General features: G+C 38.5%; 1 protein-coding gene across 1 annotated transcript in view; it reads right to left on the bottom strand.

The window, feature by feature from the left end:
* Positions 1–2,841: 2,841 nt before the first annotated feature.
* Positions 2,842–25,473, bottom strand: part of trim62.1 (tripartite motif containing 62, tandem duplicate 1) — a 48,631-nt gene continuing 25,999 nt past the window's right edge. Inside the window, exons 2-5 of the mRNA XM_038269359.1 lie at positions 19,759–19,854; positions 13,952–14,208; positions 11,474–11,589; positions 2,842–5,770 (exon numbers count right to left, since the gene is read on the bottom strand). Coding sequence (XP_038125287.1) covers positions 5,220–5,770; positions 11,474–11,589; positions 13,952–14,208; positions 19,759–19,854 — 1,020 coding nt within the window. The 3' untranslated portion in view covers positions 2,842–5,219. The remainder of the gene's footprint in view (positions 5,771–11,473; positions 11,590–13,951; positions 14,209–19,758; positions 19,855–25,473) is intronic.

The raw sequence follows: 25,473 nt of genomic DNA, 5'->3' as shown, positions 1-25,473 counted from the left end.
ACCACAAAGGTGAGAGGAAAGCAAATATTTGCAAAACTATACTGAAACTTTGTTTCCTGTTTGACTTCTTTGTGTCTCTATCTATCTATCTATCCCAACCGGACATCGCAGTATGTTCCGCATCTTTTCCTATTGTAACATACCTTTTTCAAAGGAATGAATAACCTCATCATTGATTTCCACTGACTCATCCTCATAAACCAGATGCATTAAAGTAGTGAAACTTGTAAATCCTGCAGGACAGTCTGCGTCAAGTAAAAAGAATTAGGAAACACTGAGATAGCGAAGGTGCTGCGTCTAATCTATATATCCTATCAAGGGAAATAGCTTGACAAAGAAAGTTTTACTTTCCTTTAACAGTAAAACTGTTAGTCTTATCTTTTTCTTAGATGTAGAAGCTGGTGGGTCCAACTTGAGGTTGGAGAACCGCTGCAGGTCACTCCTAAAATATTTTTTCTTTATTTCAAGAAGTAGAAACTGACTCACATATGAACTGCTTTAGAAATATGTGCCAAACCCCATACACAATATTTTGGATTTTACTATTTTTTTTATTTAATATAACTAATTCTACCATAGTAAAATATAAAAGCTCAGAAATAATACAATAATCTGATCTATTATAGTAACTAAACTTGCTCCAGTACAAGCAAAGTGCATGGGATACAACTCAACACCAGATGGCGCCCTATTATAGAAAAGGTGGAGCTGGTATGTTGTTCCTATAGGAAAGCAATGAATAGGGAAAAAATTATAGGTATTATTCAGTTTGTTAGTTGAATCAGTTTTCTTCAACCCCTCTGATTTCATCTGAAAACTAAGAAAGACATTAACTGCTTTTAAAGTCATTGAATAAACTCTTTATTTCTACCACTATAAATAAAAATAAAAAAGAAAAGAAAAAAAAGTCATTATTTACAAATCGAAGAAAAACTAAACAATGAAGAATCTTCCTAGTAGTGGCTGATCTACCATATCAGTTTTAAGAGCGCATTAACAAATCATCAGACGGTCACAAAAAAACAAAACAATAAGAGGAGTCAGTATCCAGATCCCCCTTTTTTTATTCTTTTATTTTTCTTATATCTTATCGTTTTATTTATCTAAACCATGTTGAATTGTTTATTTATTGAATTCTGCTATATAAGTTTATTTACCATGTATTTTATTGGGCCAATATATGTCCCTTCTGCTCTGGGAACATCATGGATTAATGGTTTGATGGATGCTATTTAAAATCTTTCCATTTAGCCATATCTCCTGTAAGGTAATACTTTGTTGTAGTCCTCAAGAAGATCTAAAGGAGGGATGTCCAAAGTGAAACACGTGGGCCAGTCGGCATCCTCAGAGTGAGATGCCAAAAATGTAATTAGATAACAAATATATAAAAACAGGGGCCTGCCAGCAGACTCCTAATACAGTTGGGTATTATTGCTGATGTGACGTCTGTTAAACCATGTGCAGAAAAATGTTTGCCTGCCTTGTTGTCCCAGTATAAAGGAAAATATATAAAAAGTGACTTTATATTCATTGCTTAATACAGAAAACTTGAATATTAAGTGCACTATATTCCATTGTTGCTCAAAATAAAATGAACGTTTTAACTTCAGATAACACGACCCAGGCTTCATTTCTGCTTTTAAACCCCCCCACACCCTTTACAAGATTAAAAACCTCTCTTTCGGCCCAGGAGGGCCACAGCAGGCTGGAATCAGATCTCCCTGAGGAGAGTTTAGTGGACACTTTCCCCTGAAGTTTAACAAGCCCATTACAGGACAGACGCCATGTCCTCTGATAATAATCTACTAAGCAAATAGCACGTTGCTTTAAACTGTTTGCCATTTGATGTGGAGCAGCTGTAACCATGATGCAACAAGACTCCACTACTTTAAAGTGTGAAGTAATGAAGCAAAAAGGCTGTTCACATTTCTGCAGCGCTCAGACATGGAGCGTGTATCAGGCGTCAAGGTTTGTCATGAATTTCCAAAGAATTCATTTCGCAGTTCAACAACCGTGCACTTGGATGCGTCACAGATGGAAAGGGGACTTGTTGGCAGCTGTGACTCACTTGCAGCGAGAAAAAACACCCAACTCCAGGAGACATTTTCTTCATCATGTCACACGCTCCAAGCCTCACACAGCTGCCAAACACACAAGGAAGAGCGGTGGAAAAAAAGATGGCACAGCTTCCCGCCTCCCAGCCGGGGGTTTGGCTCGTCTCCACTAGAATATTTGGCAGGAAGCTCCGACAGGGAGGGATCAAACGTTAACAAGCAGAGGCAAAGTATTTCTGTAAAGACTCCCCTACTTATTATGCTTCATATTTGGGCTACAGTTTCATACGTTTCAAATTTCACACTAATAGGTAAGACTATTCTTCCTTTTTTAAATGCAAACTGAATAGTAAGACATTCAGTCTCTCAATTAACTTTAGATCACTTAGGTTAAAATCTGATTATTTTAGCAAAAAAAAAAAAAAGCTGGATGAGTGGTTCTTTTGTTTTAGCCACAACAGTCGAGCATCAATTGCTCTCATTTTTTACTTTACTTTCAAACAGGAAAAATTTAGAGGAGCTGTACTCTGCTGCTTTCCTCTTTTACAGCTGACAACTCAGACTGCTGCCTTCTTATAAATGAGTAAAAACGGATCTAAACATTATTTGCTAAAAAAAAATATATATATAAAAACATTTTGTGGATGAGTCGGCATACTTCAATCAAAAGGTGTGATTTATGATCCACCAATCAGACAGGAGTCTCACTTTACTCCCCCTCACCTTATCCCAAAGCAAAGCACAGCCCTGCAGCACCATTATTTTAATGAAGACGGCGAAGACGCTGTGAGGTTTTAACAGCAGTTTATTGTACATTAAAACATTTCCCACAATCCTCCAGCAGCAAAAGCTTGTTGGAGTTTTTTTACACAATGATAGGTGTGTGGAGGCCATCGTCTAAAGACACAATCTTCATAATATCCATATAAAGTGTCATAGTTATAAGCAGAATATATAATATCCCAACACCGCCTCACATTACTCATTATATTCCATCTGAAAGAAGAACAGCAAACTGGAGTCAAATATTCTGCATGTCGAGATTCACTTTTAAAAGATGACTTTAGACCAACAGATCAGAGGAGATAAGTGAAAACTATCCATACTGTCTGGATCTTTACCATAAAACCTTAGAAAATGAACCTTGAAAGTGGGCTTCTTTAGGTGTTGAGCAGATCCAGCTGGTGCTCTGCATAATGACTCATAACTTCTGAATCTTTGCAGGCTCCTGCAGATCTGTGCGTGTTAAAGCAGCCACTGACTCGCAGTTTGGTTTGCATCCTACGCCACATACCTGAATCCTTTCCTATCAAATAGAGGGCACTGCCCACATTTCACTTAACGGACAAAGACATCACACGCACAAATGCAAAAAAAAAAAAAAAAAAGGGTACAGTGGCAAAGGAAAGGCTGTTGCTTTTGTTTTCATCCTATATGTCAATTCAGATCAAACTTTTCTTAAAGTATTTCATTAAATTATTAAGACTTTTTGGCCATTTTATGGGTTTTCAGCTTCATTAACCACTAGCCAAGTTGGATTTGAGACCACAGATGTGCCAGGTGGCAGAAATGGATCCAAGCCCCCACAACATGATCCCAAACACTCCTCTCAGTAGTCTGGCTTTGCTGAGAGACTCTTTCAGCAGGACTTTTGTGTGACTAATGATGATACAAGAGCACTTGAGGCATGTTGGACACAGAGGGACACGGCCGAGCATCGCAGGAATTATTTTGGATTCTTATTATGCAACAGTGCACAACCTTCCACTTATCCTCAATCTTAATTCACGAGTCAAATTAAAGTAAGAGAACATCTGTTCTCTGTAGTTTTCTCACATCTAAAGACGACAAGATTCAACATTTACTTAATTTAATATTCATTTTATATGAAGACAAGATGAAGAAACAAAGACGAGTGGACGGTGTTAAGAAAGAGGAACTTAAATACGAACCAGCTCCACTGGAGGATTATTCCTTTTTTCCACATTTATACCTTATATACAAAACTAAAAGGTCCTTGGTCCACCAACAGCAGCATACTCCCAAACAATGACCTAACCTTTAAATGCACAAACAGAACGCGGAGCCTTACAAAAGTATTCACATCCCTCAAATAAAGTAACTGCCACTATGTTTTATTGATATAACTAAAGAAAGTGGTGAATATAGTGATCTGGCAGTAGACTGAAAGCTTTCACATCTAAAATCAGGGAATTGCAGCATACATTTGTATTTAGCCCCATTTAATCTGATACCTATAATCTGATACATATAATAAGTTTGACCCATTTTGCAAAGAACTCACAAATTAACTGACTTGGAAGGCCCCCCTGTAAATGCATACCACCCTTTTCAGATTTTTATTTAAAAGGAATTTCATTAACCATATATCATTTATTCCCTCTATAAGTCTGTGTTTACATTGTGTTGAAAATATGAAAAATGTATAAGTGCGAATACTTTTGCAAGGCACTGCTCCAAGAGCTATTTCACTCACTGAAGTATTTAGAAATAAAGTGGACAGAACACACAGGTTTTCTTCACAAAGACAGACTGTACAGAAAGTGACCAGAGAAAGAAACTTATAGGTCTAAGACATAAATTGATGCCATTTTTTTTTTTAAGTAAGGCTCTTTTAAGCCAAAATCAACATATTAACTTATAAACGTGATTATAAAACAGTAATAACCCCATGACACCAACACACTTGACATTAGAGAACCAGTCTGGAAAAAATAGAGGAACAAAAGCTGACAGGAGTGGTGTCAATCACATCCTGCACAGGAAGTGAAGCCAGTTGTAGAACTTCACTGTGCACTTGTTTGCAGACAAACAGGTGACAGGTTAGATATGAGTTTGCAGTGAGAGCGGGGCCACCTGGGAGTGTGCAGGGTGAGCCTCGGACAAGTAATCAAAGAGGAATGTTCTTTGTCTCTTGAAGTGTCATCAGTTACTAAAAAGATGCTAAATGAGGTCCAAGTGCAAACGATGACTTTACGGTTTTTTAAAAATAAACATTTCTTAGAGTAGTGTAAGCATGACTCTTGACAGAACTCAAGGGAACTATTTAAACACCCGATTAAACATTTTTAAATATATCCTTTTTTTTCCTGTCTCCTATAATTTATTTATCATTTGGTCGTCTACAACAACTGCGAGTTGCTATTAAAGGCGCACCGTGTTGATCCGCAGCGGCTGCACGTTCTTCCCGTTAGCATGGCTCTGGCCGGGGCTGAAATAAGGAAAGACCTTGGAGGTGAATTTCTCCCGGTATGTGTAGAGCCAGGACATGTCGTCCGCGTTGTAGAAGATCAGCAGGCCTTTGGGGTAATCCAGGAACACCCCCACCTTCTCCAGCTTGCTCTTGACATTAAGGCGGGTCCAGGGCTCAGTGCAGGCGCTGTACTGGTTGCCGTCGTGCATGACGATGCAATAGAAGCCACGACTCGGCTGGATCTGGATGCTGCCCTTGCAGCTCACGGTCTCGTTGGCGACGCCGATCATCCACTGCGTCTTCTCGGACACCATCACCTCCCAGTAATGGACGCCCGACATGAAGCCCTCGGCTCCCAGGACGGACACCTCCACATCGAAGCGCCTGATGGAGTCCTGCAGAGGCTGTGGGTGGAGGTTCCCATAGGCCACGATGGTGCAGTCGTCTGAGAGGATCAGTCTTTGGTGAGCCGTGATGGGGTCAAGGGTCAAGGCTGCAGGCACTGTTAAGTGAGAGGGATAAAAGAAGACTAGTTGTTCCAAGGTTTCATGTCAGATTTCAGAGGCAGAAAAAATGCTATGCTTGAAACTAGGTAACATGAATCATTATAAACCATTGTATAGTGGGTGAGATATGTTTAAATGCATTTCTCTAAAAGAAACAGAACCAGAATCTATTAAAAACCGACTTGAAATAAACATGAAGCTACTACTGTCAACCAGAGATAAAGTGAGCTATCTGTGAGTCAACTTGTAGATTACAAATTGTTATTCTAGATCAGCAATAAGAGCCTTTCTGCTGGCAACATGTCTCTTTCAGGGGATATAAAGACCATGTGTAGAGCCGGTGTAGATCCATTCAAAGCATGGATTCCTGTGCATCATCTACCTCTATTCAGCCCTTGTTCAGCCATTCAATATTTAATCGTTTACCTCGGCATCATTTGAGCTTTGTTCATTGCATAACTGCCCTATAGTTTTGATTTTCTCATCGCACTTATGGTATGTATATAATAAACTAAAGAGTGACTTTTTGCACTCTTAATACTCAGAACACAGTGTGGAGAGGCAGCTTTAAGTTGTTATGCCAACTAATCTCAAATAAACCCACAGAAAACTGTTGAAACACCGAACCATGAGTTGCTTTAAATTGAGATTAAAAACATATTTATTGTTGCCTTTGTACTATTTAATCTTTAGTTACATTTTCAGTCCAAGTTTTCTTTACATTTTAAGTAATAGTCTTATTTTAGTTATTCATTTTTATTCTCTTTATTTGTATGTTCTCTATGCTACCACAATGTACTTACCGTAATTTTCGGACAATTAGCAGCACCTGGATATAAGCCTCAGAAGCTAAATTGCATGATTTGTACATATACAAGCCGCACCGGACTGTAAGCCGCAGGTTTTTTATGTTTAATGTCCGTCTTTCTTGCTGTCGTTCTGTCTCGTACCACTTGCAGTAGAAGTCTGCATCCGGAGGACCTTCGCATTCCCCCGCGCACGGCTACCGTACTTGCGTGTTGAAGCAAATGTGATGTCAACATGGTGGATGGTAAAATCCATAGATTTAGGTATTACCCTAGTGGCCGTTAGCTGTAAAAGTCCATAGATAAGCCGCATTGTTATATAAGCGGCAAGGTCGAAAAATGGGGAAAAAGTTGCGGCTTATAGTCCGAAAATTACGGTAACATGTCAAGGTCTTTAAATGTGGAAAATAAATAAAAGTGCTTTTCCTTCTTAAAAGAATAAAGGAGAGAAGATCTGATAGCAGATGCCATCAAACTAATGTTTAACATAAAGCTACTATACTGTAGTCTAGCTAAACCCTGGTCAGTACTGGGATGCTTTCAGACTTTCAATGTTTCAAATTACTTTAAGTCACAAGGGTTAAGTATTTAATTGTGATGCCTTCTGGGAACACTGGGCTCAGAAAGTTTTTAAATATCAGGGTATGATGCTGGTATGTTCGGTCTCCAAGCTGCAACTTTCCTCACTTCCTCCTCTTCACTGGATAAATCTCCATAAAACCCTTCAACCTAAATTTAAGTTGAAGACATTCCTAAACTGAAATGATTAATTGATTATTGGTAAATTAATCTGAAAAAATAACCTTCTTACAGCAGTAATTAAGACAAGGCCCTACAAATATTATATTTCTAAACATATAATGCAATGAATTTAAGAGCAAATTGTATATAAAACGTTCTGCCTTTTATAATAATTTCAAATGCACAACAAAAGTTATTTCTCTATATTCCAAATGTTTATTTTGTCCTTCACCAGCTTTGGTCATTGTTCCCCTCTGTTCTGGGGTCAGCTAACGTATGCTAATAATGGAATTTAAAATAAATTGTATTGCCTATCAGCATTGCCCTTATGACTTGGATAAAAGCACCCATGTTATCTGAAGTAGAGCCAATGCGATGTTAACAGAATCATGTGAGTTGATTGGTAAATTTACTAAAGATGCTAAGAAAATTTACTAAATGGGTGTGTCCACAGTGCAAAATGTTCCCGCCGATTACAGCTGCACACTTGAGACACAAAATATTATTTCACAGCAGCTGCATTCATATGACCAATTGCACCATGTATCTGTCCTCATAGGCTTCAAAGTAAAGCGTCCTACAGGGCATCTCAGTTTCAGCAAAATCAACCTACGCCAGGAATGAAAGCAACAGAAAGACAGTAATTATAGGCTAGGGAGTAGCAGTTTCAGTTCACAGCGCTGTAGGACGTTCAAGTCTCTGTAGTTCTGTTTTATCAAGGGTTTGCTCCCAGTGGAGCTTCATGCAAGCATGGCTTCCCTGATGTAAGACACGGTAGAGCACTACCAGGGGCGTAATGATAGCTTAAAGAGATGGTACAGATCAAAATTACCTTCTAAAACAAATTAAAGCTTTCACACAAACGAAGAGCAGAACAGTCCAGTTTAGAGAAAACCAGTCTGCATTTAAAGAAACTGAAACCACTTTTACTTCAAAGATCCTTTCTGCAGATCTTCTAAGATGTATACACAATAATGAGAACAGATCTAATGCTTCTTTCTTTTCCCCTGTTGAACATTTTTATTTAAGGGAAACAACCAAAATTTAGGAAAACGACACAGGTTAGGGCCCAGTTAGGACAGATGGCTCATCCTGTGGGAAGAGCTGCGTGATATCAAGACACTAAGATCAGGTATACCCATTTTCATTTTTCAAATCTGTCTCATCTTTGCTTCCTATGTAGCGTCACCTTAAGCATTCTGGGTAACGTTATTAAGCTTAATGCAAGCACCTGCTGCTGCGAGACTATGTCCAATTATCACCACTTGGACAGCGTTTCCTCTGCTAATATCCAAGCAGGGCGGGCGATGTTGTTGCTGGGTGAGGCCGGACCAGTTTAATGGCATTTGGTGAACTTATGCCAATAAATTTATTAACCTCTTCAAGTAATGCTGGATCTCAAACCAGTGCTGGATTCTGTGCCTATGTGGTCGGTAATACACGTTCAACACTCTTGGTCAACATTGTTCGCTTCATATTCTGTTACTGGCAATCAGGCTAGGCCACGTGCGCTCACACTCCAGTGAACACGGCCACGCCTGCCAGCTGGTAGAGAGTGGTTCAATGCAGGGACTGGGTGGTCTGAGGGAGCTGTCCTGAACAGCTGCTCTGTTTAGAGCCCAATTGGCCGATTTACCCAATAACACGCAGTAGAGTTGCCACATCGATGCGCTACCCCAGGTGTTTCAGATAACTTCAAACCGGATCAATTCAATATCATGCATATTAACGGGAGATACAAATTCCCCTTACAGCGTAAAAAAAATAAATAAAAGAAAGATACAAAACAAGTTGCATAAATTGGCAAAGATTCTGTTAAGTAAGGAGAAAATATCAGTGGAGCACAGAGGGTTTGTGAAGGACTCAGCAGCATGCAAAATTAACCTTTTTTAGAGTGTTCATGAAAGGAACACTACTTACATCCCCCTATCATCCCATCCTAAAGTGGGCCTTCTTCATCTTTATGTTATGTATGTATGTATATATAAAATTTATAACAACAGATGTCAGTTTTCTTTTCTACCTTTTGGTGTTTTCGAATCATAAAAAAAAGGTTTTGTTGAAACTAAAACTATTGAAATTAATCTCTTAAGTGAAGTTAAGAGAACAGTCTATGTTTTTTCAGTAGCCAAAAACTAATTTTAATTAGTGTTGTTAGTGGCTAAATGAGACAGGAAGCCATTTGAGCTCTCCTGACTGGTCAGACAGAAAACTAATTCAGGGCAGAACTCACTGAGAAAATATCACCATACCAAAACCTATGAACGCTTGAGGTTGCAGGCATTCAGCACTATGAATATGTTGGATTTGCTCTCTCATATGAATCAGAAGCAGATAAGATGAAGCTTGTACCACTGTTCTGCATTCACACTGCCAAGGATAGATGGAGGCGAGTTTGGTGGCAAAGTGCCAGAGGGGAGGACAGCTCATTCAACTGTCAATGACAACTCAAGTGTTTGTTACAATCAACTCATTAAAGATTCACACACCGAGAGCCTGTTTGGGTCAAATTAAGAAACGCAGAGCAGATTCAAATTGTCCTGCTCAACATAAGAGGGGTTTAAAACCAGCTAATGGTTTGACAGTTGTTCCCTCTTCCCTATCGGTGAATTTCAGGGCTGAGGGATAATGGGAGGAATGTCTTTGTTGCCTCTCTGGCAACTGCTGCTGCTGATGGATCACAACCAATTGTTCCATTTAGCAGCAAGTCAAGTGAGGCCAAGAAACTGCCTGGCCTCCCTGCAGGCTGAGAAAGGGAAGAAATGATTAGGAGAGAGGAAAAAGTATGAAACCCCCGTGTGTTTGCTGAATTATCTGTGATAAGAGAGAGTTGACTGTAAGAAGTCCTGCTCTATTCAGGACATTCAAAAGCATCATCTCTAGCTCTCACCTGAGAAAGTGCCCAAGGATGTGCTTATGATTTTATCAAAGCACTTAGATCTTTAAGGAAATAGAGCAGAGGCCTGGCACATCTTGACCTTACAGTTTTATTTCACCCTGCTTTGCAAATTTATTTAAAGCCTTTCCTGCTGCAGCTCTCCATGTAGCTTTTCAATTAGAAAAGGGTCTGGGCTCAGGGTGAGGCATTCGGAGCGCTGATCCCCCGCTGAAGCCCTTCAATTTTTTATTTGAATGTGCGCTTTGGCTCGTTGTTGAGCGGAAAGAGAAAGTCTGTCTTAATCTGGAGCTTTTGAACATACAAGCTTCAAAATACAGCCCCAAATTACATGGCATCCATTATCGTATTACCATCTTATCAACATCTGCACAACGAAGTTATTATAGAAGCACAACCTGGAAAAATACAACGCAGTTGTATTCGGCCAAAGCAATGTTAACAAGTTATTACTTTAGATGAGATATATATTTTTGTAAAACGTAGTTTTGCTTAAAAGTTTAAGTTTTTGCCGGAAGTAGAGCAAAAGAGGCCAAAAGATGCTTCCATATACTTTTCTATTTTTACTTATGCAACAGAAGAATCTTAGCCCTCCTCCTCTACAGTTTTCTCTTCACATCATCCTTGGGGGACATGTTCTCTACCTGCTAAAAAAACCCAACAGATCCTGCTTCTATAGCAGGAGGAGATCCCTTTTAAACCGCCAACAGGTATTGACCTTCAGCCGGTCGATCCAGAGTGGAGCCGACTCTTCAGTTACAAAGAAATGTGTATTAGTATCTTACCTGAATTTTATCAATATTCAATGTTATTTTGTGTAGATATGCAAACATCAGAAACGTTTTAATATCTAATTTTTTTCCTAACTCAAAAAGACTAACAAAATAAGTCTTTTTTTAGTAGCAGAGCGATACTTCCCTCTTGCTTGCTCAGGGATGATTAAATCCAACAGTCTGCTCATAATATATTAACAAGCAGCATGTTGTTTGTTTAATCTCAAAGCTTATCCAACAAATTAGGACTGCCACATGCAGGCGACCTTTATAAAGCTGCTTTAGTTTAAAAACAAACAGCTGAATAATTAACTCACAGCTTTATTCTCTTGTGTTTCTGAGGAGCAAAGTTAATATCTCTTCTTGTTTAATCTCATATTTATTGAAGGACATGTTGGGAATGGTATCGATCAGTCAGGCTAACTAAGCAGCAAACATTGCTTATGTAGACAACCTTCATGTCTGTCAGTAATGCTCTCTTACCTGGTGAAATGTCCTGGAAGAGTGATTTCCATATAGTGTACTGTAGGGGCCCCATGTACTTGGAAGTTGGGAAGTCCTCATATGTCAGATTGGTCTCATGTATCTTCCCTTTAACCCTGAAAAACAGATCAATAACGGTCTGAATTCATGTCGTCATCTGTAATTCAATACAGACTCTTGTTATGCAGGCTTTCAAAGCTTGAACAAATTATTTTCATTTATATTTTTCAAATACATAAAGGATAGTAAGCTACTTTACATGCAGAGACAATAAAACAAGGATAACTGTTCTGCATTAAGCTCAAACTAGGTTTAGAGTCGTCTTATTGAGCAATAGAGATAAAAATTCTCTAATCTCAGAAAACTGAAGCAAAAACGAAGCCATGACCTCAGTAACTCCAAAATATATTACAAGAAGCAGGAAAACTCAATCTGAATTGATCAGTGCGTTCAAACAATATCAGAATAGGCTGTTTATAAACAGAGCATGAGGCATATTCTTAAACCTCCACTTTTCTGTGTTAAAGTTAAACTTCAAAAGGCTTAAATGTTTATATAAAATTTTGTTCTATTATATTTCCATTTAAAATATATACAAATTTTCCAAACCTCATATTAGACATTTTAGAACAGTTTAGAAATTGAGAAGAGTGATGCATGCATTCCTTAAAACTTATGTTAAACTTAAACTTTAAAAATTAATGGCACTAAAACACTAAAACACTAAAAATTATGGCAATGGGTTCCAAACAAAGAGAGATTCGGAAACTCCGTCCAGGTGTTAGAAATTAAATTAAAATTATCTAAAATTATCTAAAGGTTTTTTATATTACAACAAGTCTGCATCTAAACATTGAACTGAAAAACAAGGGTAGTCGTCAAAAATTATTAGAAAAATGCATCACTCTTTATGTTTTAGAAATTGGAATATAACAAGGTCAGGAAATTCAAACCAAACTGTGATTTTTTTGCAGAACATTTTTTTTTGTGATTTCTTTTCCAGAACATGAGTGTTTAAAATGAATGAAAATATTTGCAGACTTTGAATGTCATTTTCTTAAGTATTTGCATGTTGACCAGTTTCTTCTTCTATGAGCAAATCATTTTCCCAGTTAATGAAAAGCTGAGTTCTCACCATGTTATTGCTCTGTGTTATAAGGAGCCCATCAAAAACCGTTTCTGCTCTCAGCTGGCACACACAGACCTCAGTCCATCAGAGTTGCTCGGTTGGAGCTCAGACAAAACCATGAGAAGCATATTTGCAGTCATCATTTTCTCCCTCAGCAGTGCAGATAAGAAACACTGATGGAGGTGCTGCCCCGTACCTGCTCGTTCTGTGCTTTCCTAACAGTGATTAGGAGCATAAATCACCAGATTTATTAGACATCCCTATTATCCCTACTACTAATAATAATTAATCACCTGATCACCATAATCTGGTGAATTTCAAAATAAAGGGCCTATCTTTAAAATGACTGAATTGATGTTTTCATTTTGTATCAATAAACATTTAACTGATGAGGATCAATGCATTGTTAAACTCCTAACTATAATCATCCTATAGAATCCTCAACTGAAGGCTAAAAATTATTAACTTGTGTGTCTATGTGTAACTTACTTGTACGTTAAAAAGTTACGATCTCAAATAGGGAAAAAAAAAAAAAATAATAAAATAATAATTAGTGCTCTAATAAAAATACTACTAGCTCTTATGTTTTTCAGTTTTGTTAGTTATTTTGAATATAATAATAATAATAATATAAGAAAACATAAAAATACCACAATTTCCCCATTGTTGGGCAATAAAGGGATTTTCTATTCTATTCTATGAATAGAATTCTATGCTTTTTAACAAGGCAGAATACTGCGGTTGAATTAAAACTGTCCAAAAACTCCTCCCTTGAATTGTATTTCATGATTTATATTTTACACGCCTTAGTCATCCGATATAAAATTGTTAATATGCTTTTTTATGCTTCTGTATAAATAAGACGTTACCATGGGATTACAGAAACACCGCTGGTTTGTGTTCTAGACTAAAGCCATTCTTTCACCTCTTCACCAAAGTTATCCTGGTTTTAATAAATGATGTTCAATATTGTAAGTCTAATTTTAGAACATTTTATTCAAACACTATAAATTTTAATAAAACCTTTAATGTCCTGCTCTTTAATCTTGATTATTTAACTTTTTTTCTGCCTTAAGATATTAAAGTGAGTAAGTCCTCATCATCCACCTCCTGATTAGACATTACAGCTGGTCTAATTCAGCCCAAAAGAACCATCTGTTCAGGGATTAGCTGCTGCTGTTGCTCAAATCTCTACTTTCTCTGACTCGTCAGCAGCCTTTTCACAATGCTGAACTCTTTCTGAAGGAATTATTTAAATTAATTCACTAATGTTCTCAGAAATGTAAATGCTTCAGCATGTCGATTTCTGAGTCTGAGAAGGTGCTGGTCACACCCATACACAAACACACCTCTCTGATGTGATGGACACCCCCTCCAGGAAGTCATGGCGGCCCGTCTCACTGAGGCGCTCCTGCAGGATCTGGATGCCCTCCTTGACGTCGCGCAGCTGCTGGCTGTAGCACTGGATCTTGTGCTCGATGTCAGTCAGCTTACGGGCCGTGTCCATCTCCAGCTCCTCCAGCATGCTCTTCTGGCGCTCTCTGAGGAAACGGTGAAGCCGCTCAAATGCGTCACCGATTGTTGCACGAAGACTTTTGGCTGAAGACTGACAAAAAAAGAGGCAAAAGATTTCCTGGTTAGAAAAACTAAATGTTATGAGGCTAAAAGATAAATGCTTCAATACAGACTTCCCCAAAGTAGTTTGCCTCTTTGTTGAGAATTTAGGTCATAATGGATGAACAGGGATGAATAAATCAAGAGTGTTAATAGGACTCTAATCTCTGCTAATATTACATAAACAGCAATTAATTGATTCAGCACTTAGATGTATTGATTTTAAGAGGCTCTTGGGAGCATTAGTGCACAGAAGCGTCTAACCTTAAAATAAGGCGTATCAGACAATACAGGAGTAGAGGAGGAGTGTAAAACAAGAACCATTACTGAGGCCAAGCTGGGTGGGAGGACCAGTGGGGAGACTAAGCAGCTAAATCCATAAAAAAAATCACAGTAGTTTAAACCAAACCAGAAGAAGACAAACAGAATAAGAAGAGGATTCATAGCTTTAGAAGACAACGATGAGATATTCATCAAAAGAAATTATCTTAGTACTGAGAATTAAAAAGCCCAAAAATAGGCCTTCAAAAAAATTTGCGTATATATATATATACAGGCATATCTCAATAAATTGCAATAGAATAGAAATAAAGTATTTTATTATTTATTATACAGATTACATTATGGTGAGTTTTTCCATTAAGTCTTAACCAAATATCACAAACTGTTTCATCCTTTAAACATCAGAGCTGTTACTGCTGGGCAGTGCAGACACTAACTTCCTGTGGGGCTTTGTTGTAATGCTGAGTCAAAGCGAGCCAAAGATCTCCTACCTAGTTAAAGTTTAACTGATGGGGTGGAGGGATGCAGCTGAGCAGCCATCAATCACACAGACATGTTTGCTGTTCGGGTCCACTGGGCCCAGTGGGACCTAGTGGGTGTCTGCAGCCATTATGGTGGGGTTCATTCCGAAGGGATTTTGAGTGGGGCGTTCAGTGTACATGCGATGTCTATGATGGACGTGGGTCAAGGTGCGTCGCTCTTGAAGCGTTTTAGTGTTTAGGCATTGAGCGCATTCCAAGAGGCAGATGCTGGAGTGGGAAACCAATCAGCATAGCTGATCCAGTAGCTATTGCATTGCATCAAAGCCTTGATTTCTCCTCTTGCACAGATGAAATCTATAAAATTTCATAGATATCATAAATAGTTTTTGGACATATTTAGAGCACTTTAATCATTTTTTAATAAGCTTCTCCTGAGGCTGATCAAGCATCACAAAATAGGAAAATGCAATAGCGACTTTCCTTTGCTGAAGAGCTGCAGCAGTAGAGCTGTCACTCGGGATTTCAACTACAGTCCGCCTATATGCTGGGGTCTGCTGCTCAGAACAACAGAATAAAGTAGGATCACAACTGTGATGAACTGACTCCACGGATCATTTTTTTGAGGGATGTACTTTCTTGCATTAAAAACATGTCAAAACTTATTTTTTTCCCCAATCCTTGAAGTAAATTAAGCCTAGCCCCTATCTTGATTGCATCTGCCATTGTACAGATGAGAAGGGCAAAGTAAAACAAGAAGGAAAAACCTCCAGATGCGAGTCAGAGGTGTCGGTGCACTGTGTTCGAGGCACGTCAAGAGCATCAAAAAAGTCTGACTTTAATGTGTACAAGCGTCCAAGTTTAGGTGTTGGATGCCTTTTTGACGCCCAAAGTCTGCTCGGTGTGAACAAACTTTGAGGCGTCATGCTGCACATTTTCCTTGGAGGCACGACATCAAGTGATGCTGAGGGTATATCGAATCTGCAGCCCTTTACAGCACAACCTTTAAGGTTAAAATTAAAGAAACCATTTGAGCTAAAAAATCATCAAATAAAGAGAAGCAGGGCTTTATATAAAATATATGCATCACTGTCGGTCTGAGAATGACATAAGTAAAATGGCATCATCTCAGCTCTCTGAAGAAAATACAAAGCAGAAGGCAGGGGTCATTTCATGATCAGCTTCATAGATGCATCAAAGATCAATGCCGTCAGTGTGGCCCATTTCCAGGAACAGCACTCTCTTCAAATGGATGTGAAACTAATGAGATCAGCTCATTTCTAGTGAGCTAGAAGACCTATATCAGGCAGCTGGAGAAAGTCAATAAAACGGCCATCACCTGCAAGAGTCTGCAAAGGCTGGACAAGTAAGTGAGCCTTGCAGAAACATCATGCAGAGGCTTTAAACAAAAACAAATGGGAAGAATAAAAAATCTTCTCGGCCTTCAGTCAAACCAACATTTAGTGTCGTAACAGAGGAGAAAGAGAAGAGTGTCTCTTTATAGGAGGGTGTGGGTCATTGAAAGGGTCAGTCCAACGTTTACGGCTCAATAATATATTTTCACCTCCTCTTTGATTCATGATTTCAATTTGATCAGCCTAGTTTTTTTATTTTTTTGTAGAATGAGCTCAGGGTTCAACTCTCACAGTGGGACATTTAATGTATCCCATCAGACAGAAACTGATGAATCTTACTTTTTATTGCTGTAGCTGTGAGTTTTAGAGGCTGTGAACACCGAGCTAATAATTAGCTGTTGGGACCATCTGAGGAACCTGCAGCAAAAATTACACATCACCTTTCCTTTTAGTGCATACCGTAAAGCTACTGGCCCCTAAATAAAATAAAAAATAAACCTGTAATACAGAATCTGTCAGTGTCTAAATGAAATTCTTCAGTGTTGGTAGAACCAGAGTCCTTAATGGTACACTTCAGTGGAGCGGGCTGCTAAACTGAAGGCTGTGACCACTATGTTGAAATTTAACATGGCATAAGCCAGATTGATTATCTACACAGAATCTATCTGGAAAGGCTCCTGTGGAAAGTGTTTACAAAAGGGAGGGACATTCACTACAGTTCTTCGAGCTGATTGGGTAAATCACCAAGTGGAAACTGCCTCCCACATCAGCTTTTAGCCAATCATAGCAGCATTAACAGTGGTGACACATCACATTCCAGATTTGTTTTACAACTAGCGGAGGTAACTGATAAACATACGAAATCCGGTAGGGAGGAACGGGCAAACATCTTTGCCAACCAAAAAGCCACAAATCAAATTGTTTCTTTTGGCTTGTTTTTCAAAAAAATAAATAATATAGAGGTTATTCCAGATAAAAGACTGAATGGCGCATTCCACTGTTATATCCACAGGTGCAGCCATGTTTGTTTTGCTTTAGGCTTCTGGTTGACATCATATGCTGCACTGCATTTCATTGGTTCAAAACATATCAGTACTTGAGGCTAACACATCTATTGGTACCTGGCAAAATGTGTTTTCAGGAGTTTGCAATTTCACAAATCTCACAGCAATTAATCTTGCTTCCAAGCTGCCTGTAAGCTGAATTTAGTTGACTGCACACATTTTTTATGAGCTAATCAGCACTTTGACTGACATCTAGGCATCTTTTCCCGGGAATCTGTCCAGGGCACTTAAGGCCCACGGCTGATTGTCAAAAAATACTCTGAAATTAGGCCAGAAGGCTGCAGTGGAAACTGTTTTTAGACTAGCTTACCTCTTTATTTTCATGTATACGTGAGAAACATGTCTGGTTGAGGACTCCCCCCAGCCCTTCAGACTCATTGACTCAGACTCACCTTGAGTGTGCTGTCATGCAGATAAACACATGCACTTCCACTGGGATAAGAGACAGAGAGCAACCTTTTAAGACAGGGCTCCATGTTCTGAAGAATGCCAGAGGTTTTTTTTCCCCTAACCAATAAAATGCAGCATCATCGGCGTGCCGGTGCATAGGCCAATCAGGTCTGATGACCCATGTCAATATGACAACTTTCATTTTAATGGTTTATAGAAACATTGCCTTCCAATATGGAGAAAGGATCCAAAGAAATAGGAGTGAGCTTAAATAGAGGCAAAAAAGAAGACACAGGTGCAACAGAGAGTATAAATAAATTTGATGTGCTCTATCAGCCTAAATTTTTTGGGGTACATTTTTTTATTTAAAAATCTTATGAACTTGAATTTATTCTGCTGTGCAAAGTAATGTGGTCTTGCACTGACTCTCCTTCTGAAGCAGCAGATGGAGTTACTCTTTGAAGTTCCTTTGCATTTGCTGACCACTTGAGGCGACCAAGCATGAAGCCTGCCTGTGTAACCAACTCTAAAGTTTTATAAAACAAATAAAGCCTATTCACATTCACGCTCGTGCTGCTGAATGTTTGTGCTTTAGTGTTCCAGATCCATCAATGCCTAATGAAGCCAGAGTCAATAAGTACCCATGACCGTGATGTGATTTAAATCAGGATTGATTAATAAACACCAGCTGTTAGCAGCTCTCTAACCAAAGTAAAAACATATTTTAAGTCTGAATAGCAGCACTGATGTACCGATCAGGCGGCTGATGATAGAAATTGCCCAATTGCGAGCACTGGCCAGTGAGTCATCAAACCCGAAAGCTCACACTTTATTTGGTCTCAAAAAACAGGCTGTTATAACAAAGTTCAGATAAAGGTTAGGAACAGAGAAATAACAATTGGTTTTGTGGTTGATTTCAGACCAAGATTTCCAAAACCAGACGGATGAAAAAAAGAAAAAAAAAAGAAAGAAAAAAAACAGCAGAACTCCTTGGCTGTACTCTGCTCAGTACTCCTGCTATCTGATTCAAGGCTCCAACTCTCTCACAGCCTGAATGAACAGACATGTTTCACCAGGTTGTAGTAAATAGTTTATTTCTAAAAAGTTCTTACACCTTAATTTTACTGATCAAGGATCCTTAAAACAGCTAACCTTTACCCAGAAACAGCATCGACAGCCGGGCATACACTGTGCGATATTTTCAATTGTTGTACTCAGCGACAGCTCAAACTGTACGACGAAACAGCAGGGTTTAAAAGTTCACAGCTAACAATGTATGTTCACACACTGTGCGGCCCAACGCTCTGATGCAACCTAACGATGGCCGACTGAATTTTTGTTTTCGATTTTCTCCCGACCTTACGATTCCTGATCGGGAGGTGGTTGTGAAAGGCTAATGGCCCCTTGTTACCCTACACTACACCACGCACGAACAGGCTGAAAGTCGGGCCGATCGAAAAATTCTTTCAAGCCCAAAAAGGGCAAAAAAATCGTACAGTGTATCCCCTGCATAACAGACTGATTTCTCAGTGTGCTCTGGTTATGGTCATGTGCTCAAAATGAGCTTAAACCTTCCAATTTCTGATTGATTTGATTTTTTATTGATTTGTACCTACATTATGTGACCTGGAGCAGAACTTTTGCTTTTAAGGTCAATATTCTTTTTTCTTCTTTGGCAGCGAGATTACCAATGTATTACAGGTTTAAGTGAGAAAACTGAAAGCAGCAGGTCAGACCTCATACAAAAGCAACAGTTGGTATCAGTGGCTAAAAGGCAGATCTTACATAATATCCATTTCTATATCATTTACCAATGATTAAAACAGCAGTAGAGTTTTAACCTTAGATTGAGAAAGAATAAGAGAAAAGTAACTTGGAGCCGCTGGGTTTACGCATAGTGATATTGATTATCTGCTGGTCCTGTAGGTTTTCTGCTACAGGTCCAGCGCTGTATAAAAAATGATTAGATTACCTTGGTCTCTGTAAGCTGTCTCTGTAGGAGATGGAGGGCCTCGGTGTGTCCCTTCTCACTGTCCTGCAGCGAAGCCAGCTGGTCCTTCATCTCTCTCTGCAGCACAAACAACAAACCAATAATCAGAACAGAAATGTGTCTCAACAACTAAACTCAGATCGAAACTCAAACATCTTATTTTCTTTCCTGTTAATCTTAAAAACAAACTTTTACTTTCAGTCTCTGATTTGTATATGTAGAGGTTTTTTAGAGGTTTAAAATAACAGCTGGAAGACCCTTCCTGGCGACTCCAAATCCTGCTGTATTAAGATAAAAATCATATTAGTTGTGTAAAAGCTCAGTTTGATCGGATATGAGGCATCAGAGATTTTATCTTCAGCACCAAAACAAACAACCCAGACAGAGAGCGATATATGAGAGAGAATATGAAATCTCTGAAGATTTCAGGCAGCATGATAGAAAACTGGGTCTCATCCCAAATCAGACAGCAGCAGGTAAAACCTTCCCTGAACATCACCTCCAGGTGAGCCTGAGCCAGGAAACAGATGCAGAGATTAAAGGAATGAGTAACCAGGAGGTGAAATCAATGCATGCTTATAGACAAGGCATGCATGCCCTGTCTTTATTAAACAATTTCTAAAGTGAGAGATCTTGCTGACAAAGAAAGATAAGGGAACCCTCAAAATCCCATAAGATGAAAATCCATTTTGCAGAAAAGAAATCATAAAAGCTGCTCTGTTATCAAATATATTTAGTGGAATTATAGATAAAATATGAAATTAAATCCTTAGTTGTTAAGCCCAAAAAAGATAAATGAATTAAACTGAACATTTTTTAAACTGCAGAGAATAAATGATTGCCCTCACCAAGTTTGTCTTTAGCAATAAAGGTTTATTTCCTGGATATCGTGATGATATCAAAGCCCAAGGAGTGCCTCTCCTTTCTCATTCTTAAAGGAAGATGGTTTTAAAAGACAAATGGTAAAATGAAGTGAGTTTATATTTACTTTTATAGCTGTACAGGACAATCATGGCATTTCACACTGAAGTGTTCTTATTGTGATTTGTTCTGCTAATGGAAGACCGATATATATAAAATGTTAGGTCAGGTTCCTGTAACAGACAGAAACGGCAAAGCTATGATTGGTGTATAAAGGAAGGAGCGTGACTCCCCATGTTAATGACTGGAGTGTAGCAGGCTCAGTGAGCTCATTGCTGCACATTTGTCTGCAGCAGGTCTTTAGCTGCTCCCACAGTGAGGCAGAGCAATGCTGACAGACTGGCAATAAACATTTTCCTTCACTCTTTTTCAGCAGGCTGGCTGGTCAGGAAAAGGTAACTTTAACCACTGCCCACAAACACAAAACAGACATATTAACAGGAACTTAGCAGAATGTTATTCAACCCACATGCCTCCCAATTTTAAATGCAAAATATGTTCTTGCAAATGAACAGCTCCTAACAACTTTAAATGGGAACACGGCATCTGGATTTAAAGAGGCAAAGAAGGCTTTTATAAAGAGTAAGAATCAACCTAATTGGTGCCATTATCCCCTTTAAAGTCCTACACCTGCTCTATAGCATGGAATTGCATAATCCTATAATCTCCCTAGAAGCAAAATGCACCCTTCATATGGAGATTTTACTGGAATGAGATTTCTAGCACAGGGAAAAAGCAACAGCTTTAGTAAGATACACTAAAAGAAACAGTCCTGAAAATGCACACAGATATGGGATGTATGTCCATCCATCAGTGATCTAAAAACGTAAAACACAGGTAATTTAAAGCCGGTGCGAGTAAACATTAACAGCAGAGTATGTGTGTCTGTTATGTGTGATGAAGCCTCTCCCTCCTGTCCATCCAATCTGACCAACAAGAGTCTGACATGACATTTCCCTAGGACGTCAAGCTGCAGGAAATGGGGGTCACGTCTAAAGGATTATAAATCTAAAACTCATTTCATCCTGCTGTCATTTCCTTCCTCCTCTCAGCCTTCTCTCTACCGAAGAGCCAGCTGCTGCTAGGTAGATATACATAGAAAACACGAATAAGATAACAGATCCCCCCCCAGGTTCCTTAATAAAAAACTGCACAAGACTTAGAAACCTGTATATAGCTGTTAGAGCTCTGAGATTTATTATATCCAGCAGCTTTACTGCCAGCCTCCACCAAGAGCTAAATAAAAGTACATGTGCCACAGCCTTAATATACTGTATATCTCATTCGACACACAACACAGAGCGATTCTGTCCTCTAATTAATGTGGGACCTTTTATATCTGTTCACTGCTAGGTAAACATAAAATATCCAGTAGAATTGATAGGTTTCATAAAGTCAATTTGAGACATTAGTCAAAAGGTCATACATCTGTAGCAGCTATAGAGGGAAATAGGAGATCTACAAATAACAGCAGAGAAAACTCATCTTCCTTGACACTATACATCATTATTCATATTCTTAATGTATTTTAATAAAAGAAGAAAATAAACTGTTTTTTTATCAAATGATAGTTTTACTGGGGCTGCTCAGTGGAGCAGTGGGTAGCACTGCTGCCTTGCAGCCAGAAGATTCTGGGCTCGATTCCCGAGCATGTTCTCCTTGAGCATGTGTGGGTTATCTCTGGGTACTCCCGGCTTCCAAAGACATGACTGTTAGGTTAATTGGCTTCTCTAAATTCTCCTTAGGTTTGAGTGAGTGCATGAATGGTTGTTGTCTCTGCGATGGATTAGTGACCTGTCCAGGGTGTACCCCGCCTCTCGCCCACAGACAGCTGGAGATAGGTACCAGCACCCCTCGGGACCCCACTCGGGACAAGCGTGTCAGATAATGGATGGATGGATGGATAGTTTTACTGAGAAAGTTCCATATATGCTTTAATTGCAGTTTTCCGTTTTCTACAGGCAACATTCAAACTAGTCCTAAGGCCTGTTTTACAACCTGGGACTCAAATTATCAACTATAATTTGGTCTAACCTGAGGTTGGAAACTGAGTTTTTGGTGTCACAACAGCTGATGTGAGTTAGTTTAATCAACTCTGAGTAGGTCCACACAGAGTTCAGCATGTGCGTAACAAGTATGAAGAGACATTATCGGTCGAGCTCTGATTAGACTAATACCACGACAACAGGCAACAGGAAATCTCTATTTCGCACCACTGGAACTAGAGATTTTAATGTTGATTGAGGAAAAAAATATAGGAGAACATGCTTAAAACCCAGAGAAACAGCGCTAAAGCTGCAAAAGAAAGGGAGATGCCGAAGGAGAAGATTGCTGCTTGAGTTAAGGCATAAATTTGCAGTCTGTTATGGCAGGATGTTGTTACATCTATTAAAATCACATTTCTAATCAGAACTGTAATAATAGATTTTCTAAATTACATTTTTGCTAGCAGAATCTAAATTTCAGAGAGTGAAAAAATATATTTTACTAGTAAGATTTTGTTTTATATACCAGTTCTGACATTTATCAGCTTGACTGAATATGTATTTATATCTGAAATACATTTCTTCCTAATCAAAAAAATATAAATTGTGACAAAAAAACGGGGATAACAATATCTGAATGCTTATTTTAGATACAAAGAATGTTATTTTGTTTCAAATGTTCATTCTGAAAAACATGCATTTCAGACATCAAAAATACACATTTAGACAAACTAATAAATAAGAAAACATCCTGCTACAGCTAATTTTAATCACATTATGAGGGAAAATTTGTTTACTGCTTGAATGGAAGTGGATCGATGTATTTTATTGAGGTGAAAATAACTGAGGTAACTCACGGGGGTGAGTTGCACCTGTCAGCAGGTGAAGGTGAAGTATAAAAAACTTTCAAACACGAAGGACCTGTGCATGATCCTCATTTGCATCTTGTCTTCCATTATAAAGTAAACGCTAAGTGGCTGTTTGACTCTGCAGTTGTTTTCTATAATGCCGTTATGCACACATCAAAGTTTTCTCATTTCATGTTCTATTAAATACCTGTTGAAGAAGTCTATGTAATGCTGTTAATGTGAGGTCAGATAAGGTCGTGGATGTATTCGATGGATTGTGAGATGAAATGGTAGAGCTCATAAAGATAACTCTCTGAATATAAAAGGACATCTATATAAGGCCTGAGAACTGTTTCCCTATAAATATTTAATTCTGCGAATTAATGCCGGCCATTCGTTAATTGGATTCTGGTCAAAAGAACATGCTATATTTCTGTTTTGTAACACCTAACGTCTCCAACAGACCTAATGAATGATTTTCTTTTTATTGATTGCACAAAACTATGACAAAAACTTTCGTGACTAAATCTGGAAATACAACAACATCGTTGCTTTAAGGATGCGGAGACTGACGACACTTAGTTTATTGAGGAAATCCTGCTCTGGGCCCAGTTATCTCTGTGCAGAATGTTACTATGGTAACAAAAATAGAGGTTGGGGAAACCTGGTTTATAAAATGGGCCTTGGATTTAAGTGAGCTCAAGTGAAACTTTTATTTTGTTAATTACAGAGACTGCATGAAAAAGGGAAGTAATATCTGACCAGTGCCATTTTCAAGACAGTAATACCCTTTTAAAATCAAAGGACAATGGGCACAATCAAGGAATGCTGGATACTGATACCATACCAGGGATGGATACTACCTGCATCAAACTTTGAAGCAAGACCAAAAAAGACCTTATCAGGTGACACTAGTGTCAACAAAGAGCAGGGATAGATACTTTTTACTTTCTGGTCAATAACAGGTTTTAAAATGTTGCCTGGTCGAGTAGGTGTTCATTTTAGCTGCAGGTTAAAGATGGTAGGATTAGAAACACCAGCTTGGATCATTCTAAATTTAAAGTAAGCAATCTTCGAAAATCAGGGGCAGGGCTCGATGTTAACCATTGCCCGATTGCCCGGGGCAAGTACTTTTTATTGTCGGGAGAGTACAAATTTCATTGCATTTGCCCGCCGGGCAAGTGCAGTGATCGCAAAAAAATAATCACTCAAAATGACTTTAAAATCACCAACATTAGCTGAAAACCACCCAGCTAGCGCCATTTTTGTTGTTTTGTACACATTCTCGCGTGATTTGAAAAAGCCACAAGATTTTCAGCCAGATGGCGTGATTTTTGTCAACCTAGCGGTAATTTTGATGTAGTTACCAAAACGACAAACAAGCTAGAAAGCGCTATCATATGGCAGTCTTCTGTACAGTGGTCATACATTAAAAAATGTTCATAAATTTTTTTTTCTCTCAGACATTGGAGAGGTGCATTTAAATGTCATAGAGCTAAACATGTTAAATTGGTGACCCGTTATGTTATTATTATTGTCTTGTTGCTGCATTTATTTTGTCAGGGAAAACTAATCCTGAGTCAGTTAAAAGTCAGGGAATTCTGAAATTATGTAAGAATGTGGAAACCCTGTATAAAATAACTGTATAATGATTCTCTAGAAAAGTCACATTATATTAATTGTATTATCTTGTATAAACATACTGTGACTCCAAAATAAGTTATTCATTTGTGACATTGACTTCTATCTTGTGATTTATCTTAGGTTTTTAACCTGTCAAGTTTTTTTTTTTTAGATTTTTAACATTACCATTTGTACTAAGCAACGTTTAGTTTGAAAAGAATGTGCAGGAAGGATTGAAAGGCATGTTAGCACGGTAATGTAGGCTTGAGTTCATTATCTGAGGCATGCATATACACACCAGGAACCTGTAAAATTAAAAA

Source organism: Cyprinodon tularosa, unplaced genomic scaffold (assembly GCF_016077235.1).
Source record: "Cyprinodon tularosa strain WSP-4 unplaced genomic scaffold, ASM1607723v1 ctg729, whole genome shotgun sequence".
In the NCBI taxonomy this organism is placed as follows: Eukaryota; Metazoa; Chordata; class Actinopteri; order Cyprinodontiformes; family Cyprinodontidae; genus Cyprinodon; species Cyprinodon tularosa.
This window is presented reverse-complemented; position numbering and strand designations above follow the sequence as displayed.